Here is a 21975-nt window from a genome sequence, read left to right on the forward strand (position 1 = left end):
AGTGGTTAGGGGTAATTCTAGAAGAAGACAATATCACATGTTACATGTTACCCCAGTACTTAAAGGAATTAACCAGGAATTCAGTCCTGTTTTTTCATCCTCCCCCACATCCAACCCCAATGGTTTCCTATCAGCCCCAATTCCTGGCCTCTTCCCAGACATATTCTGGGAAATTTATCTGCAGTTTAAAGACACCTAAGAGAGGGACTTCCTTAGTGGCGCAGTGATTAAGACTCCACGCTCTCAACGCAGGGGGCCTGGGTTCAATCCCTGGTCAGGGAACTAGATCCCACATGCATGCTGCAACTAAGAGTTTGCATCCTACAACTAAGGAGCCAGCGAGCCACAACTAAGGAGCCCTCGAGCTGCAACTAAGGAGCTCGCCTGCCGCAACTAAGACCCAGCACAACCAAATTAATTTTTAAAAAACTATTAAAAAAAAAAGAGAGACACCTAAGAGAAGAGGGATGGAAATAACACACTACAGTGTTTCAAGACCAAATATGGCACAGCTTCTGTACAGAATGAGAGTTATAAGCAAAATTCATCATTTACTCATAGCTGAAAACTGGCTGGCCAAAGAAAATGAACTTGGTTTATAACAAAAAAGTAGTACAGATACTTTATTCTCCTCTTTCCTTTGGATGGTTCTGCCTTGTCATGATGTCCTGAACATAATATGTAATTTATAAATAATAATGGTTTTATTTCTTGTGTACATAGAATGATCATATTTCCCAATAAAAAAAAACCAGGACATAAAGGATGACAACGCACATTTTGCTATCTATGAAGATAAGAGTTAGTTGGGGAGAAACTGCTTGAATACCAAAATAAGGAAATATTTAGAAACAATATTTTTTCCACTGCCTAGTTTTCTTTTTAAATTAATTTCACTGAGGTAAAATTTATATACAATAAAACGTACCCATTTTAGACTACAGTTCAACAAGTTTTGACAAATGTATATATTGGAATAATCACCACCATGATCAAAATATAGAATACTTCTACTACCCCAAAAAGTTCCCTCTTACTCCTGTGCTTTCAATCTGCCTGCCTCTACTCTCAGCCCCAAGCAACCACCGATCTACTTTCTGTTATCCCAATATTTTGAAACTGGATTCCTTTAAGTACACATAACAGCAATGAGGATGAGTTTTAAAAATTGCTTGGGCTTCCCTGGTGGTGCAGTGGTTGAGAATCTGCCTGCCAATGCAGGGGACACGGGTTCGAGCCCTGGTCTGGGAAGATCCCACATGCCGCGGAGCAACTGGGCCCGTGAGCCACGATTACTGAGCCTGCGCGTCTGGAGCCTGTGCTCCGCAACGGGAAGGGCCGCGATAGTGAAAGGCCCGCGCACCGCGATGAAGAGTGGCCCCCGCTTGCCACAACTAGAGAAAGCCCTCGCACAGAAACGAAGACCCAACACAGCAAAAATAAATAAATAAATAAATTTTAAAATTGCTTAATAAAATTGTCTCCAACATTTTAAATAAGAGAATCTAAAAATCTGGTTGTAATTTTAAAAGTTCAAGAAAATGTATATGCTTCAATCTTCTTGATTATACATAATATTCTAAAACTATTACAATCATTTAAATGATAAAATAATGTCAGAAAAAGTACTAAAGTGTAATAGCACATTTTACACTTTTCTGTCTTAAGGCTTGGCTCCACATTCAACTTTAAACTCCCACGGGAGCCAAGTCTTTTATTCAAGTTGGCATCCCCGGTGCCTAACACAGCACAACGAATGTTCAAAAATTGCTGAGTTACTAATCTAGGTGACTAGATCTAATTTTATGCTGAAACTGAGTTGCTCCTAAACCTGTTACAATTAACAAGTTAAATAATTGTTGCAGACTCAAACACCATTTAAAAAATGCTGTACAAGCAACCAAATCTTCCATAATTTTACAGGGTTTTTTTGTTTTTTAATTTATTTTTGGCTGCATTGGATCTTCGTTGCTGCGTGTGGGCTTTCTCTAGTTCCAGCGAGTGGGGGCCACTCTTCCTTGAGGTGCACGGGCTTCTCATTGCAGTGGCTTCTCTTGTCTCAGAGCACGGGCTCTAGGCGCGCAGGCTTCAGTAGTTGTGGCACGTGGGCTCAGTAGTTGTGGCTCACAGGCTCTAGAGCGCAGGCTCAGCAGTTGTGGCACACGGGCTTAGTTGCTCCGTGGCATGTGGGATCTTCCCGGACCAGGGCTCGAACCCATGTCCCTTGCATTGGCAGGTGGATTCTAAACCACTGCGCCACCAGGGAAGCCCAATTTTACGGTTTTAACCAAAGAACTTAAGAAAAACTGGTAAGATACTGATAATACAGAATAGTGGCTTTTTTTTTAAGCCTACCATTACCAGAAAATAATTCATTCTTAATTTGTTCACCACTAAAAAATGGTATATTTTGAGTTGGAGTTTTCTCAGAGCCTAGATTTGGTGTGAGCTAGTGTAAGCTCTAGGCTCTGAGAATACCCCAATTCGAAACTATTTGTTCTTTTACCGGGCTGTTTGGGTGACTTGTGGTCATGGTTAGTTGGAGTCTATCACGTTAAAAGTTGTCTCATTCTATTTATTCTCCATGCCTAGATCATACACACAGGAAAACTGAATATACATAACACTGTAATGAACTTACATCTGAATAAAAAAAGAAAAAAAACCCGACAAAAATGGAACTTTAAAACAGTATAATTAACTATAATTACTATGTAAAACTTATAAAGGATAAATACTTCAAACAGCCCCTTAAATGAACATTATAAATTAGCAAGTACTTAAGGCCCTTTTCTCCTTGAAAAAATTACCTCAGGGAACAAACAGAAAAGAGGTAGTTAACTCTACCCACAGATAGGCTTGGATAAATACCCAAATTCTTACATTCCAATTTGCCTCATCAGAAAGCACCATGGGCCATCAAACCCCTTTAAACATTACTAAACCACCTGGCTCATTTCAACATACTCTCATAAGTATGTTATAAAGCCCAAGACAGGCTAGAACTAATCTTCCATGTGCTGCATTTTGAGATTCTGTGTCCTGGTGACTTAACAAGGCTCCTGTCTCTCAGCAGCCAACCTGAATCACAACATAAAATGGAATCTACCTGGGAAATGTTCTTGGGGCAAATCCCTTTTGCTATATGTTGATTCTTAATAGCTTCAATTACGATGATACTTACAGATGATTATAAAATGTAACACCTGTCGTTCTTACCTAATGAGTCAGAGATAAAGAAATTTTATGGTACTGTCACAAATTCCCTACTTTCCTCACGAAGTACAGAATAAAATGCTCCAAATAGATGCTTTACTTAGATCAGTCAATGATATGATGTATAGCTAAAAAAAATAACGAGGCCAATTTCATTTGCCATATATGAAAGTCAGTTAAGTGTCAAAATCATAATTTTTGGCCACCTTTAAGGCTACAGGATATTTTCCAACAATACCACTATATTTACCAGTGCATTTATCAGTATATATAAATATTACATATTTATCACTGAATGAATTTAAGTAGAAGCTGTAAGTAAAAACTTATAAAACTCGTTAGAAGGCTGAAGAGAGCCAAGAATTTCTTGTCAAGATTGACAAATGCTACAATTGATTAACTAGAAGCCACAGAAAACTGGACAAGGGTGAAGGTGGGGTTTAAGTTAAAACACCCTCTGAAGGGCCCTAAAGACCAGAGAAATAGCAAAACAAGAAATGGTAAGACTAGGGGAAAAAAAATACACTTATGTAATCATTCAAATACCCATTATGGATTCAGCACTATGTTAGCAGTTTGCGGGAATAAAAAATTATACAACATAGTCCCTGTTCCCAAAGAGCTTACAATGCTGTTAGAGAAACAAGTCACAGGCATTCTATGTCACGCGCCATTTAAATAACAATCCAAATAAAAAGTACAGGAATGAAGGCAAGGAATGGATGGATGTAGGTATGAGTGGTAGAGAAGGCTTCATAGCCACGGATGAATCTGAGCCGGGCCCTAAGAAGTTGAATTTTAATAGGCAGAAATTGAGAAGAGCATGAGCAAAGGCCAGAAGACGAGAGAACACAGTGGTCCAGCACTCTGCAAGGAGACTACTCAGGGACATATGCAGAGGAGACAGGTCATGTCAGTCATACTGGGGAGAGTCTTAAATGCTACTATCCTTACACAATTTAAAGGCATGAAATGTTTGTGAATATAATTAACATATTTCAATATCTTCATAAGAAACTGTTTTAGAAATAATTAGAGGAGGAGTCAGAACTAGAGGAGAGTAATTTCAGAGAGGATGATGTAGACCAGAGGTTCTCGAAGTGGTGCACAGACCTCTTGGGGGGTCCCTGAGACCCTTTCAGAGGATCTGTGAGGTTGAAACTATTTTCATACTACTACTAAGATGTTATTTTCCTATTTCACTGTGTTGACATTTGCACTGATGGCACAAAAACAATGGTGAATAAAACTGCTGTTGTCAAGCTGTGGAACCAAAGTGTACTAATAGCATTGCATTCTTTTTTTTTTTTTTAAACAGCCTTATGAGGCATAACTGATGTACAATAAACAGTGTATATTTAAAGTGTACAATTTGATGAATTTTTACATACGTATACACCTGAGAAACCATCACTACAATCAAGATGACAAACATTTTGATCATGTCCAAAAGCTTTCCCATAACCTTTTGTAACCTCTCTCTACCCCCTCATTCTTACATAACCACTGATCTATTTTCTGTCACTATAAATTTGTTTGCAAGCTCTACAATTTTATATAAATGGAAGCACATAGCAAGTACTCCTTCTTCATGCTAACACTAACCAAAGGCAAACTAAACAAAGCAGACTTCGGACAAAGTAGACATCAGAACAAGGAAGAACTCAGGAAAGAGAGGATCATCACATCTCGATAAAATATCAATCCATTAAGAGGACATACTAAATGTGCATGAACCTAAACTGTTACTAGCTGCAAAACAAAAACTGACCAACTTAAACTGAAAAAGAAATAAATATGCAATTATAGTTGAGAAATTTCAATACCTGTCTCTATATAATGGGTAAAACAAGTGTACGGAAAATCAGTAAGGATACAGGAGACATGAACAATCAACTTAATTGACATTTATAAAAGACAAAAACAGCAGAATACACATTGTTTTCAAGTGTACAAGTTATCAAGATTGACTATATTCTGGGCTATAAAACAATAAATTTAAAAGGACTGAAATCATACAAAGTATGTTCTCTGAACACAACAGAATTAAATTAGAAATCAATAACAGAAAGAGCTGGAAAATCCCCAAATATGTGCAAACTAAACATTATACTTCTAAGTAGACCATAAGTCAACGAAAAAATCACAAGGGAAATTGGAAAATATTTTGAACAGAATAAAAATTATCTTGGAAACTTGTATCTTGAAACTCATCAGCTAGAAAGCTTCCTAAAACTTAAAAGACTTTTCTGATGAGAATGGTGATGCTATTAACAAATGTCACTTTTTTTATAATAAAGTATACAAAGATGCATCAACATTTGGAAGATCTATATAACTTAGTAAACCAATATTTTCCAAATGGACAATGAAAAGTATTACAAAAGATCCATTCCATGCAAGATAGACCAATGGATTTTACTGAAAGACTACGAAGGGTTCATTGATCATGGGTTCAGATTCTTGACTGCAACAAACGAACCTTTAAGAGACTACTCATTAGTGGTAGAAACAACCCAAATTTGGTGGAGTATTAAAAAAATCCACAATTATCTAAAAAGGTTGCCAAAATGCTCCTCTCTTTTTCAGCTGCATATTTGTGTAAAGCAAGATATTCTTCATATACTTAAAACAAACCAACAAATCGCAAGACTGAATGAAGCAGACAGAAGAAACCAGCTGTCTTCTATTAAGCCAGACACTAAAGAGACAAGAATGTAAAACAATGCCACTACTCTCATAACATTAAAAAGAAATTTGGAATATAATTACTTTCATAAAAATGTCACTTAAATTCACATACAATGAGTTTATTTTAAATAAACATTTAAAAAATTTATCAGTTTTAATGTTTAACTACCCACCATTTTAAGACAGACGGAAGAAGGCTTGAAACAATAAGAAGTAAGATTTAGTGACTGAATGAATTATAGTGGTAAAAGTAAAACAACTTAGGTACCTTTGATATAAGATCACTTCATGCTCAGAAAACTTTGAGATAAAAAAATGACATAATCTTAATGGACTTGGTTGTTCATAGCAGATTTGCCTGTTCTAATCCAGAGAATTAATCACCATAATGTGAGCTGAAGAAAACTCATTAACTAAAAATATCATATTTTATAAGGGCTCAATTAGAATTCCAGCACATTATCAAAAGGCTGCCTTTTATACCCACACTTAATAAATAGGTCACGTTTCTGCACAGTGCTACCATGCCTGGCCTGAAACAGAACAACTGATGGGGTCAGATTAGAGATTCACCCAAGGCAGAGTGAGCCTAGATTCAGCACAGACAGAAGTCCTTCATCCTAGCTGGGAGTCCTCACAGGACTGAATGTATCCAGACCCTCTGCAGGCATATAGTGCAGTAGTTAAAGCTCGTGGAGGCAGACTGCTTAGGTTATTCTTTTCTTACTTGTATAATTTCAGAAAAGGTTTACTTAACCTCTTGGTGCCTCACTTTTCTTTTTTTTTTATAAATTTATTTATTTGTTTGTTTGTTTATTTATGGTTGCATTGGGTCTTTTTGCTGCCCGCAGGCTTTCTCTAGTTGCAGCGAGCGGGGGTTACTCTTCGTTGTGGTGCACAGGCTTCTCATTGCGGTGGCTTCTCTTGTTGCGGAGCACGGGCTCTAGGCACACGGGCTTCAGTAGTTGTGCTTGTTGTGGCTTGCGGGCTCTAGAGCACAGGCTCAGTAGTTGTGGCACACGGGCTTAGTTGCTCCGCGGCATGTGCGATCTTCCCAGACCAGGGCTCGAACCCGTGTCCCCTGCATTGGCAGGTGGATTCTTAACCACTGTGCCACCAGGGAAGCCCTCATTTTTCTTAAAATAGGGATAATTATTAAATCATAGGGTTACTGTGAGGATTATAAAGGTAAAGCACTTAGAAAAGCACCAAGTATGAGTACTTGATAAATATTACTATTACAGTGTTTTACCTGAAATATGGAGTAATAAAGTACTAGTCTAATACACAGGGTGGGTTAGGGTATGAGAAATATTAATAAGATACTCTAAAAGTTAACTATGATATCTAAAAGGTCTAGGATTAAAGATCCATAGAGTAATCACAATTAAGGTTATTAAAAAAATTACCTCAAAATTATCATTTAAAAATGAGTAAATAGGACTGAATGTCAATATTATGACATAGTATGAGTGTGTTTCGTGTTTGGTAATTGCAATCACTGTTGCTTTTGCTGTGGTCATCCATTTACAATGCTTGGTGTCAGTTTATTTATCTCTTGTAAAAATAAAATACAGTGTGTGTGTGTGTGTGTGTGTGTGTGTGTGTGTAAAAAATAAATGAGTAAATAATAGATTTGGTATAGACTTTGGATTCAGAAAACATCTACTGAATGTTTTCAAAACCAATGCATTTCTTTTATTGTTGTGAGAAAAAAAAGTATCCTCAACTAACAATTATGGGGCAAGTGATGTGTTTTTCCTTTTTTTTTTTTTTTTACAAAAACCAAAATTTAAGTAAAACATTAAAAAATTTAATAAAGGAAAGATACAAAGTATTGATAGCTGTATGATAATATTATAACTATGAAAGCACCAGCATCCAAACCTTCACTCAAAGTGAAAAAGAAAAAATATAAGCTGAATGGAAAATGACTCAAGAGTCCAAGGACAATCAGCCTGTATGACAGGAAAGTCCAGAGGGAGAGTGGTGGTGACCGACAGGAGAAGAGCAGGTGGGTGAACAGCCTGCTGTGATGGCAAAATATATCCTGTAGGGGCAGGATGAAGGACTCTAGAACCTTGACCTGATGCTGGGCAAGGCAGAGTCATTCAAACAGCCTTCTGGGACTACTCCCATTCCTGGCCGATGCCTAAGACACACAGAAACCAGAGCAGGGAGTTTGCAAAATCACCCCACAAACTGAACTGGCACTTTGAGGTAGAAAACACTTTGAAAAGAGGATATGGTAGTCTGCAAACTGCCGTCAGTTATGTCAACGCATGGCAGAGAACTTCCACATTCTTACTTCTGCGAGCACCCCCATCCTTCTGCAGGACTTCTACAGTCAAACACTGGGAGCCCAGCACTCTCTGCTTCAGGCCATAAGCCTGTACTAAACACCCCAGAGCAGAGAGAGATGGCAGCAGCAGCCCGGAAGGCTTCTAGGATTCTAGGAATGCTTGAATGCTTCTTCATGTAATCAGCTTTGTACCTCCATCTGCCTCACTGACAGAACAAGGACTTAGATGTAGGTCAGGAGGAAAGGAAGCTGTACACACAGTCTATGTTTCTGATATACTCCAAATCGGCTCAGGTGCTGTTTAAAGGCAAAGGAGAGAGTGTGCAGGAAGTTTGGTGACTAGGAAAATAATAAGAAGGCTGCTCATCTTTGTAGGCCAAACATTATACTTCCTTTGAACAAATCTTTGGGCTTGAGTCAATAGGAGAGTCAAGACTCACGGTGACTACTTTTCAGAGAAAAAGACAGTGAGGAAAAAAGTACCAAGGAGATTCTAATTTGTGATCTTTTCTCAAGAACAAGTTATACTATGATTAAAAGAAATGTACTCACTTACCTGGAAAATATCTGTCTTATCTTCAAATAAACTGACAAGATACTTATAGTCCGCATAAGCCCAGAATTTGGAATGATCATAGTCTCTAAATGGTCCAGAAATACTAGATAGGTCACAGTTCCAGGTCAGAAACTCTTCAAGTGTAGCTTCTACGTAACTACATGTGGTTTCAAACTGAGGAGCTGCAATGTAAGAGAACCCAACTTTAAATGTACATTGAACACAGTTTCCAAATATTGTTGTTTTCTTAAATGAGGATAATTTCAACCAAGAAGTATTAACTATTATTTAACATTAATTAGAAATTAATTATGTACTTGCTAAATAATTAGAACCATTTACAACACTTAACAATACTCACGATTAAATTTAAAAGTAAAAAACACAATTTTAACCTTAAGATTAAAGACTATCCTTTCTATGGCCTGATGCAGTAATCCAGTGGACTACTTTAGTTTATCACTTCTCCAAGACCTTTTCAGGGGTCTGTGAGGTCTAAACTATTTTCATAATAATACTACAACAGTATTTGCCCTTTTCACACTTATTCTCTCACAAGAGTACGGTGGAGTTTTCCAGGGGCTACACAACTTGTGTTGACGTCACTGCTCCGACAGCTAGTGAACTATGTGCTTATGTTCTTATATTTTTAAATGTCTGTAAACAAAGAAGAACAAAGAGCGTTGCTCACCAAACAGTTCTACAAGGATTAAGTCGTAACCCACTGCAGTCACTGACCAACCAGTGCACTCTCAGAGGAAATTAAGACATAACAGGATGAAACACTCTGTGCTTCAGATAGAGGAAATTAAGACCATAACAGCATGCTCTGTGCTTTGGACAAGCGAGCCTCGTAGATAGTGAGATGTATATCTCGGGAAGAACTTCAATGACCCCAGACTCTTGCATCTTCCTAAAGAAAAGCACTAAAATCATTAACTGTAGATATTTGTTATTTGTGACTAGCAGTAATCTTTTACCAAGATGTCTGCTTGACTGCACACATTCCCTAGCCAAAAATCATATGTATACAGGCTTCTTCCTTACCCTTCGGAGAAGTTTTCTCAGAGCTCCTGAGAGGCTATCTCCTGTGCTACAGTCCTTTAAGACCCTGAATAAAACTTAAACTCACAGTTCTTACACTGAGCATTTTTCTTTAAGTAGACATGTCTCGGTTTTAATTTCTAATAATGCTAAGTATCACTAGATATAACCCACATTGACAAAAAAACTCACTCACTGGGGTACTCAATCGTTTTTAAGTCTAAAGGAATCCTGAGACCAAAAAGTTTGAGAACTACTTCTTCAAATAATTTTAAAAAAAAGGCAACAACAAAAAACTGTCTTTTGAAAATTTTCAACTTTATACTGCACATTTATCATACACAGGTCCTCAATCATTAAGTAGACAACGGCAATTTAAAGTCTGTTCAATTATTCATTAACCCATTTATTTCAAAATCATTTATTAAGTACCTAATTTGTAACTAGCATTGTGCTCAGGCTTGCAGGAACATAAAAGAAATAGATAATACTCTTGAGTTTAGACTATATTTAGATAAAAAGAAAACTTCAACCAGAATAATAGGGAATTTGAGGCATCATATAACTAGATGCCAAATTTTGTGCCATAGACACCTAGGAAAAGGCAAAGACCACGGAGATGAGGGTTGATCAGGAAAGCTTGAAGAGAAGTCTGTCTGTCCATAGTGGTTTGTTATTACGGGTAGAACTCATTTATTCCAGAATTATTCTTCTAAATAGTGATGAAATGAGTTTTTTTTTTACAATTAGCTGAATACTTTAAATGTACATTGGGATGTTAATATTCAAGAAACCTGATTATGATCTATTTTGGAAAACATGAAATCCTTTCAAGAGGAGATGTAGATCTAACACATGTAAATCAGTCAGCACAGTGCTAGACACATAGCAGATGCTCAGTAAAAGTTAGACACTATTATTAGTACTTTTTATTATTCATTCATATATTTACTTGAGGCACTTTAAAAGTTAGCTGAATTGGTAGTAGGAAGAAAAGAATATTCAAACATCTTTTATCTTTTCCATCCATTTCTGCCCAAACTGTTTAGGATTATCCCAATCACGTTTCTCCCTCCTCTCTTTATCCTAAAACCTTATACTGGCAGAGAAATAATGGAGGGGAGGGTATGTGTCACCCTTAATTCATTTACTTCATCAACTTGTCACCTGACTTTAAGAAGCAGGAAAACTTTACTAGGCTACATTTATCTAAAAGATAAAACCCTGCAGATTTAAGAACTATTTAAATTTGATAATTTTTGAGAAGCGTTTAGAATAGTGGCTGGCACACACTGACCCATCGATATATAAAAGCTCTTAATATTATCAACATTATCATCAAGAATTTACCATAACAGCATTGGAATACACGGTTTTTTAACAAAAACCCATGTAGCAAGAAAGCTTCTTGGTGCTGGAATCATTTCTAAATCATTTCAGTAAGCTCCAATGTGAGCCTGAACACATTCTACTGTCCTGTAAGTTTTCATTTCACAAAATTCAATCCAACTGATCCAACGGAATACTAAAGCCATTGCTTGAGCCACCTGCCCCTAGGGTAGACTGAGGACTTTTCAGTTATGACCAGTTTTCACAGGCACATCTGTACTGCACCGTCATCAGAAGACTTCATTTTCTGTCACAGCAAGTTCTGTACTTAAAAGAATGAAAATCTAAAAATGCAAAAAACTACACGTGAGAACTGTTACTGTAAGGGGAAAATTACAATGAATGGAATGAATGAAGATGACAGACTTTTTCATTTACATAGTGATTTCAAAATAGAATCTTTAGACTTAAAATTCTAAAAAAAAAAAAAAAAAAATAGAATCTTTTCACCCGTTCCTGGTAATAATAGCACCAAAGGCACTGTTTTCATTCTGTTATCATGACAATTTCTTTCTGGGTAGTACAGTTGTTTTTCTTAGTTTATTCTATGCAATGGAATTATTCCTTTCTAACTTGATTATTATTGTTCTTTCGTTTAACATTAAAGTAGCCTAGGCAGCTGCAACTTTCATCCTACTTACTGTCAAAATGTTAGGTAAGAGGAAGCTCAGCTGAGTTTAGGATTTGGAAATAGTGTATAAATTGAGTTTGCTTTTGACTCTCATAAAAGGGAGTCCTAAAATATTTTTTGCACAGCAGTGAAACAAATATTTCTCCATTTTGTTAGACTTCATCACTTCACAAGCAAGAAACACTTGGAATGTGGGTACTGAGTATGACTTTTGATTGTTACTCCACTCCCTATCAACAAATGTTTAGGATTATTTCTACATCTGCTTGCCAAATCACTGCCAGCTGAGGTATAGTGTTGTCACTGAGAATACATGTTGGCAAATGAATCTGATCCAAAATGTTTCAAAGAGCTATTGTGATGTCATTATCTACTTCCTAAAATAAACTAAGAGATACATTACAGTCAAATATGCTAGTTATTAATACTATTATTTCAAGCATTCTAGAAAAATTCTAACCAAGACCTAAAACAGAAATAAATATGCTCAATAGAAAGGAAACAAAGTTATCATTGTTACAAGCAATATGCTTGTAACTCATATGCCTTATGCTTGTAACATATATGCCAGGCTCATATGCCTGTCTTACTAAAAAGCCCACAAGAATAAACTAAAAAACTATGTACACTATTAACTGGCTGGATAAAAAATAAACATGCAAAAAATAAATGGTTTTTATTTGTATATCAATCACAGTTTGAAAAACAAAAGAGGCAAAAATATTTCCTAAGAGCTATAAAAATTTTATAATATTTTAAGAAATTTGTAGACTTATATGAAAACTCCAAATCTTTTTTTTTTCCCCAAATCTTTTTACTGAGATAAAACAAACTAGGTAAGTGAAGATTACACATTCTTGTGTAGGAAGATACAGTATTGTCACAAGGTAGATTCTTTCCAAATTACGTAATTTATAGCACTTCATGAATTTTCATTTAAAATCCTGTTGACTGAAAGAAAAAAAGAAAAACACATGACCTAAAAGTTGCAGGTTATGTTTTATTTGGGTATCTTAGTGAGGACTATAGTCTGGGAGATGGCCTCTCAGATGTTCTGAGGAACTGTTCTAAAGAGGTAAGGGAGGTGCCAGGATATACAGGAGTTTTCGTGGAAAAAAAAAAGAGTCGAACATCAAACGATTACTGCTGATTACAAAAAAACCAGACATCTCAAGTTAATGATTTTAGTGCTTTTCTATGGATGGGAAGATGCAAAAGTCTTGGCTCACTGATATTATTGCTTTGATATGCATCTTAACTATCTAGGGCCAGGATCCTGTTTTTCTCCGTTCCGAATGCCCCTCAGGGAGCACCATTATGGGGGGGGGGGAGGCAGCTGCAGTGGCTGATGGCTTGAGGGCAGGCAACATTCATTGTTTAATGTGGGCGCACTGTTTAATTCTAAAATTCGTTTAGAGGAATAAAATTCAATTGTATCTAATAAAATACTGAGAAAGAAGAGTGATTAGGGAGGATGAACTGTTCTTTCAAATATTAAAATATATACCAGTTGCTAAAATAGTTTTTAAAAAGTGTTTTACTGGCACCAAAACTGATAGCTCAATAAAATGTCCAAAAACAGATGCTGGAATATACAAGAATATAGTAATACAATAAAGATGGTTTCAAAGTCAATAGGGAAAAAAAGGATTATTCAGTAATGGTACTACAATAAAGATGTTATTTCCAACTTAACTATTTGGGAAAAAGTCAGTGAACGCCACATACTAAAATAAATATGGAATGGATAAAGAGTAAAATGTAAAAAAGAAATCATTAAGCTATTAGAAGAAAATATTAGAACATTTATCTATTGTCAGGATACAGAAGGAATTTCTAAATAAAATATATAAGAATAAAAATATTAATGAAATATTATTTGACTTTACTATAAAAAATATGAAGCAAAAATCAAAAGGCAAACAATAAACTGGGAAACATTTGTTTAGTACATTAGTACATTAGTAAACAAACACAGTATTCTTAATATTAACATAAGGAATTTATTTATTAAAAAAAACGCCAAACCCTGAAACCCTAATCAGGATAAGTGAAAGAACAATTACCAGACAAAAATACCAATTATTCATAAACACGAACATATGTTCAACATCACCAGCAAAGAAATGTTAATTAAAGTCATGAGACACCCATCTCTCACCTATCAACAAGATAGTTTTTTAAAAACATAAATTTCAGTTTCGGGAAAGGAGTGGCCAAACAGGCACCCTTGCATGTTCTGAAAGGAAAGTAAATGTAAACCACCCTTCTGCAAAGCACTTGGCCTCATGTATCAAAGGTCTTTCATTCTTTCACTCCATAGATGTCTGACTATCCAGATATTAGGTGCTCAGCCAATAATGAGACATGGCCCTGGCCCTTACAAGGTGGCCCTCTTGAGGGGAAGAGAGACTTTAAACAGATAATTACTTACACAACTAACCATGTGATTACAACTGTGCTTGCTAAGTGTTACTCAGAAATACAAGGTGCTCTGAGATAACTTAATAGTAACACCTGATTTGGGGGGTGGGGGAGGGAGATGTGGTCACAAAGACTACCATGAGGGAACGACCTTTGAGCTAAGATCTGAAGGAAGCAGAGCAATTAACTAGGTAAAGCTGGGGTAAGGGGAAGTGGGAAAAGAGAGAACGGCTAGACTGTATATGCAAAGGCCCTGAAGTAAGAAAAAGCAAATCTCTGGAAATACAAAAACTGGAAAAAATGCTTTTTTGCCCCAAGCTCAGAAAGGGGAATTAAGCTGAGGAGGCAAGCAGAGCTTCCTATACCATAACAAAAATGCTGGTCTTTAGCCTAAGGGTAATGGGAAGCCATTTAAGGGTTTTAAACAGGGAAAGAAGATGAGATTTTTCTTTTTTTTAAACTGTCTCTGGTTTCAGGATGAAGAATGGCTGAGGCGGGAGGGCAGGGAGTACACAGGGACTAGGGACGAGGCTACTGCAACCACGGAGGTGAGAGAGCAGGGTAACCCCAACTGGAGGATGGCCTCGGACAGAGAAGCAGGTGGATGCTGGATACTTCGGGTGTAAGTCACCAGACACCGCTTAGAGAGGCCACCAGAATGGCTCAGAGGTTTCTGGCCTAAGAAGCTTCTTGGATTGTGCTGCTCCTGGTGATAATGTTCACACCCTTTGACCCAGTCATTCTCCAAGGAATCTATCCTAGGGAAACAATCAGAAACTTGGACAAGATTTACTTTCAAACATGCTCAGTACAGTCTTATTTATAAATTTAAAACTTCTAAGCAATCTAAGCAAAATAGGAGAATTTTAAAAATAAATTATGGGGCTTCCCTGGTGGCGCAGTGGTTGAGAATCTGCCTGCCAATGCAGGGGACACGGGTTCGAGCCCTGGTCCCGGAGGATCCCACATGCCATGGAGCAGCTGGGCCCGTGAGCCACAATTACTGAGCCTGCGCGTCTGGAGCCTGTGCTCCGCAACCCGCAACAAGGGAGGCCACGATAGTGAGAGGCCCGCGCACTGCGATGAAGAGTGGCCCCCACTTGCCACAACTGGAGAAAGCCCTCGTGCAGAAACGAAGACCCAACACAGACATAAATAAATTAATTAAAAATAAATAAATAAATAAATTATGGTACTACCATACAATGGAATATTAGGTAGCCATTTAAAAGTCATATTTAATGTCAAGAGAAGCTGCTCAGAATATGTTAAGTAAAAAAAGAGAAAACACAGGCTGTTAAAATTAACACAATTTTATGTTTAAAATACAGAAAGGCTTGCATGGACATGTATCAAAATGTAATTAGTGATTGCCTCTGGGTAATAGGACTAAGTGTGTTTAAATTTCTTTGGGTCTTCCCATTTTTCCAGCGTTCTCTAAAATGAGAAGGTATATTTTAATTTTTTAAATTATTTCTACTTTTAAATAATATTTTTTGAGCATTTACTATGTGCTAGGCACTGTTGTAAATGTTTAATGAATATGAACCCATTTAATCTTGAAAACATTTCTAAGATACAGAAAAGTTAAGTGACTTGCTCAAAGTCACAGAGTAAGTCAAAATTTGAACCCACGCAATCTGATTTGAGTCAGCTCTCTTACATCACTACCCTACACTGCTCGTGGAAGTACTGTATTTATACTCAAAGAAATAACTTTAAAAAGAACAAATTATTAAGACAACCCACATAATGGGAGAAAATATTTGCACGTCATATATCTGATAAGAGTTAGTATCCAGAATATATGAAGATCTCTTTTACCACTCAACAACAAAAAGACAAAAAAACCCCAAAGAAACACACATAAAAACAAAAAAATCTCAGTTAGAAAACAAGCAAAGGATTTGAATAGACATTTCTCCAAATTAGATATACAAATGGTCAATAAGCCCATAAAAAGATGCTTGACAACATTAGTCATTAGGGAAATGCATCAAAACTATAATGAGATAATAATTCACACCCACTAGGATGGCCAGAATAAAAAATGGAATAAGTATCGGCACAGATGTAGAGAAACTGGATCCCTCACACTTTGGGGTAGGAATGTGAAATGGTTCAGCTGTTTTGGGCAACAGTTTGGCAGTTCCTCAAAAGGTTAAACATAGCTGCTGCATGACTCGGCAATTACACTTCTAGGTTTAACCCAAGAGAAGTGAAAACATATGTCCACACAAAAACGTGTACCTAAATGTTCATAGTAGCATTATTCATAATAGCCAAAATGTGGAAATAACCCAAACGTCCATCAACTGATGAATGGATAAACATTTTGTTTATCCATATGATGGAATATTATTCAGCAATAAAAAGAAAATACAGATACATGCTAAAACATGGGTAAATCTTGAAAACATGATATGTGAAAAAAGCTAGACACAAACGGCCACAACTGTATGATTCCATTTATATATATCCAGAATAGGCAAATCTATAAAAACAGAAAGTAGATTAGTGATTGCCAGGGGCTGGAGAAGGGGGTGAATGGGGAGTGACTGCTAATGGGAACCAGATTTTTCAGTGTGACGAAAATGTTCTGGAATTAGATAGTGGTTGTGGTTGCACAACATTGTGAAGATGCTAAAACCACTGAATTGTATACTTTCAAATGGTGAATTTTATGTGAATTTCGTCTGAATTTTAAAAAAGAACAAATTATTTTTAGTAAAAACTCAGAGCAGTTTCTCTCAATTGCAGAGACTTTCTACTTCCCTTTTTCTTCTATGCTGGAGTAGTAACTTTAAAATGTCAAATTACTGTATCTCCACTATAAAACAGGATAATAATAGTACCACTCCAAGTGGGTTTGAAGAAGATTGAGAGAGGTAATATGTATAAAGCCCTCAGAACAGTGCCTGACACAACAGTTCTCAATAGCTCTTAGTAGTAGTATTGTATTTGGAGTCTAACCAGGAGGTGAAAAAATTACAATTTCTATTTTTCTTCAAATTATTGTTTAACAGACACTTCAATGAGTGGAAAATTTATCTGACTAAAATCAAGAAGAAAAGAGAACAAGCTGATTTTTACATAGTTGCTGCTGGTCTAGCATTTAATTTAAAAATACAATAAACATTTTGGTCTGTGACTAGAATGAGATGCCAAAGAGTTTAGGGTCTATTAATCCTGCTCTACCTGTCACTGGAGTACAAAGGGGTTCCAGACACCAAAAACCCAATAATTATATGAGATATCCTAGAAGATCAACATGAGAAAACTAAGCTTGGAGAAGCTGGAAGAGAAACTGGGTAATTTTCTGGTTCCTTCTGAGTTATTAATAGATATTCTTAGAGCCACTTCACAGCAATGCTTAAAACACTATGAACTTCTAGACTACCAAGTTTACCCATATTTAAATAGAAGTTAAACACATGTTCTGAAGCCAGACAGTGGTCATGGACTTCTTTAGATTAGAAACAGTTTCTAATGTAAACTCTTTCTTTCCTATAAACTAACTGTTTTTAGAGTAACAGTAATTGCTTTATCTGGCTTAAGGCAAAAAATCAAACTGTTACAAGTCTTCAGGGAAGAAGAGGGAGTTGGCAAAATCAAATTGCTTAAGAGGATGAAAAAAACAGCTTCACATATGTTTCACATTTATGTAATGCAATAGAGGTCAGGCAGCTGATAAAGCAGAGAGATAAAATTACACCCAGACTGAGCACTATAAATAGTGAGTGAGGCGACAAATAAAAGGACACATTGTACATGAGTCAAAAGTAGAAGGGATTGTTAGATTAGTATTGGTCTCTTTCAATCACATAAATAATAGCACATTAACAAATATTTATTATTATTAAGTGTCTACTATGATCAATGAACCATGATACATGAACAACTACATTTTATGTGGGGTTATAAATTATAGGTTGTTTAGTCTAAAAAAATTATCTTAAACTGTCCTTTTAAAATCTCTAATGAAGTTTTCCTATCTGAAAATGGTCCAAAAGAGGATTCGAAATAAAGGATTCTCTAGAGATAAAGAAACCACGGTTGAGAATATGGGAATGCTACTGAAGAGACATTATGATGATGATTCCTTGTAGTCCTACCTGTATCTGTGTGTTTCGTTCCCATCCTGAATCGTATCTGCTTGCCCTGAAGGACCTCAGAAAGATGTTTTGCAGTCCAGTGTTGGGCTGGCCAATCAAAAACCATGTTACAGAAGACTGCAGGTTGTTGTAAAGACATTATAATTTCTTTCGCTTTCTCTGGTGTAAAAGGTTTGACATGTTTACCTAGGGAGAGAAATAAATAACTTAAAAGTTATTTCATATAATATGAAGAATAAATAGCTAATATCATTTCTATTATGGCAAATCTTTCTGTGTAATTGCACTGCATTTACTCTTCATTTATTACTGTTTACATAAATATTTGGCCTCAAAGAGCCATAATCCTTCAATGATTTTTCTCAAATATTAAATTGTAAATGTTGGAAAATATTTACAATCTTCAATGTCAAAAATGTTTTTTTAAAAAGGCTTTCCAAGTATTTATATACATTTAAAAGATGCAATTTTTTGAAAATATTATTTCCTAAATAGAGAATTATGTAAGAAATGCTGATGGAACCTACTCTTGAACAAGTAGAGTTGCTGGACTCAGCAATAATTCTACTTGATATAGCACATGTTCTTGCCAAAAAGACTACCGCATTCATACAGCAGTGGATGGGGAGCAGGAGAGGGGATTATTTTATTGCAAGATTTAAAAAGATAAAATATGTGCTAGGGTGGATATCAGTGTTAATCATTGATTCTGACTGCATCTATAAACTGTACAAGGGAATATGCACAAACTAACACTGTGACTTACTGAGGACTTCAATAAATTTCAATCATAGAATGTTAATCCCGGATAGGAGGGTAAAGATTAATATTTGTTAAATAAAAGAACAAGTAGGGACTTCCCTGGTGGCGCAGTGGTTAAGAATCCACCTGCCAATGCAGACGGTACGGGTTCGAGCCCTGGCCTGGGAAGATCCCACATGCCACCGAGCAACTAAGCCCACAGTAGTGCGCCACAACTACTGAGTCTGCGCGCCTAGAGCCTGAGCTCTGAAACAAGAGAAGCCACCGCAGTGAGAAGCCCCCGCAGTGAGAAGCCCGTGCACCAGAACAATGAGTAACCCCCTCTAGCCGCAACTAGAGAAAGCCTGCGCGCAGCAACGAAGACCCAACAATGAAGACCCAACACAGCCAAAAATAAATAAATAAATTTATTAAAAAATATATTAAAAAAAAAATTAAAGAACAAGTAAGTTTCTCTTTAAAGACATCTCAAGATGAAAGTCTGGGGGGAAAGTTGAAAAATGCTTCATACTCTGATCCCCAAAACATGAATTTATGATTCTCTAGTACAATCAGCTAAACCCTCTATTTCAGTTACCTAATCTGTAATTACACTTACTCAAAAAATTACGAAAAGCTCATGAATAATCCAAATTCCCCCTTCAACCAACCTTCTTCTAAACTATCTGACAAAAGGACGAGGGATGGAGAAGGACTCATCGAGGAACCTGAGTAATTTGTACTTGTCTGAATGTGAGGCTTGTTTTTAAAGAAAATGAAAATTTAGGTCAGTTTGGCCCTCCTTTCTCAGACAAGGGCAAAACTCGGAAACCTCTCCTAAACCAGTGGTGAAAGCGAGCAGGCTCTAAGCCCTCAGCAGTTGACATCTGAGAACACTCTGGCCCCTTCTGTGTAGTCAGGGCTCTCATGTGAGGACATCAGTGCGGGTGCTTCAGGGGATGGGCAAGTGCAAGAGGTGGGGCTACGTGGAGTAGGGAAGACAGAAGGCACTCTTAGGTCTCTATGTAAAAGAAGGCCCAAGTTTATCTTTAAGTGACCTTTACGTACTGAAGAGCCCTGTTAAGGAAAACAGGCTGCAACCAGGAATTATTTAAAAAAGGTCTTAACCCATGCCAGCCTATAAATGTAAGCACAGGGTTACCTAGATTGCAATGTACCAAGTCTTCCTGGACTTGGAGTGCCTGGATTCCCTGTGTATGAAAATGGACAAGTCACATTTTTTATTATATATTTTTAAAGTTTTGCTAGACCATGAAAAGCTGCAATACATTCATGATAATACCTGTTGTTTGTGACATATAAATTAGTACTACCCTTTGGGAAACAACTGGGAAAATGATGCAAAAGTCTCAAAGAACCACCCATTAACCTAATAACTCATGTTAGAGGAATGTGCTTTTAACAAAATAATCATAAGCTACATACATATTCATTTATACTATATATATGTACATACATATGCATAAAATATCTATTACCATAATAAAAAACCTGAAAATATAAACAACCAAATGTCTCAAAAGTAGAAAAATAATTTACTAAATATTTCTCCCATAGTACAGTCCCCTGGTACATTCAATTCATTAACAATAAAAATGAGGGCTCTGTAGAAATGTGTGGAGCTGTAGGGACTGGAACTGACTCAGAGAGTTATTGCAACAGCCAAGTGAGAAGAGTGGTAATAAGGCCCTGAACAACAAAGGGTGGCAGTGAGGAAGGCAGAGATGGTAGAGATGGAGAAATACTAGGAGAACGACGTCAAAGACTATTATGACTGAAGAGATGTGGGGTAGGAGGCAGATGCAGCTGTAAGGAAGACTGAGGTTTCCAGACTTTGTGACTTGCCACGAGAGAAAGGTTAGGAGTGACATCTCCTTCTGTTGGGAAGATGAGAGCTTGGTTTTGATCATCATCATCATAACAATACCATATATTTACTTGTATAAGGCTTTACTATTTGCCACACACTTTTGTTAAAATAAAAGTGCTCACTGGATCCTCTAAGAAGGCTGTAAAATACAGGTAGAGAAGGTATTTTATTTCCATTATCCAAATGAAGAAATGGAAGTTCAGATGTCAAAGGTCAAAACACCAGTGATGATAGGACTATAGGTCAGGTTCCCTGATTCCAAGTCCGATGCTCTTTCTACCACATAATCCTGCTTCCAGAGAATTAAAACTGTAGGACTTACACTAGCACTAAAAACAGAGAGACAGTATAACCAGAAAAGATAAGCTGGTGCAGGGAAGCTTTAGATGGATCCATAGATAATAAATCCACATGTGTTGTTGGGGAGAGAGGAATGTTCTGGTTTGTGCACATGTTTGTATGTGTGGTGGGGGGAGTAGTTAATACCTATAGTAGAGATTGCTAGTTGCCTACCTTACCCACTACTGGTTCCTTCTTCCTCACTAACAGAACTTTGGGCAATGGGAGCAGCTGAAAAATTACATTTGCCAGATTCCTATGCAGATAGGAGTGGCCAGGGATACATCTAGAAGTTGCTGAGTCAGCCTTTCCCCCTTATCCTCCTCTCCTATATCCTGCCTGGAAAACAGACATCATGTTTAACCATCTCGACAGATAAAAGAAAGGCCCAGGAAATTGCAAACACCGGCTGAAAGAATGCAAAGATGTCCATTTTTGTGCCCCTGAACCAAAGCCAGCAAAATTCTATCCCCTGAACCCTTTCACATAAATACACTAACTCATAGACAGGACTCTGTTATTAGTTCATAACTGGTATAGCACCTTGCCTTCTGGGGCTATGGTTTTCAAGGACAACCATATTCTCCCTAGAGAGTGCTCTGTGGCTTAGTTTAGGCTGGATGAATCATGGCTGGT

The 21975-nt window shown here is 36.9% G+C and overlaps 1 protein-coding gene across 6 annotated transcripts in view; it reads right to left on the reverse strand.

Annotated features, from left to right (window-relative positions):
• The window catches only part of HSPBAP1 (HSPB1 associated protein 1), a 58301-nt gene that overhangs the window by 26869 nt on the left and 9457 nt on the right, over window positions 1-21975 (reverse strand). For 5 of the 6 annotated variants that reach the window (XM_082394935.1, XM_082394937.1, XM_082394933.1 and 2 more), the window contains 2 exons: window positions 18369-18554; window positions 8766-8947 (listed from right to left, as the gene is read on the reverse strand). In XM_082394935.1, coding sequence (XP_082251061.1) covers window positions 8766-8947; window positions 18369-18507 — 321 coding nt within the window. In that variant the 5' untranslated portion in view covers window positions 18508-18554. The remainder of the gene's footprint in view (window positions 1-8765; window positions 8948-18368; window positions 18555-21975) is intronic. The other variant, XM_082394936.1, reaches the window with a different exon arrangement.

Source organism: Balaenoptera borealis (genome assembly GCF_965194805.1).
Source record: "Balaenoptera borealis genome assembly, chromosome: 5".
Lineage (NCBI taxonomy): Eukaryota > Metazoa > Chordata > Mammalia > Artiodactyla > Balaenopteridae > Balaenoptera > Balaenoptera borealis.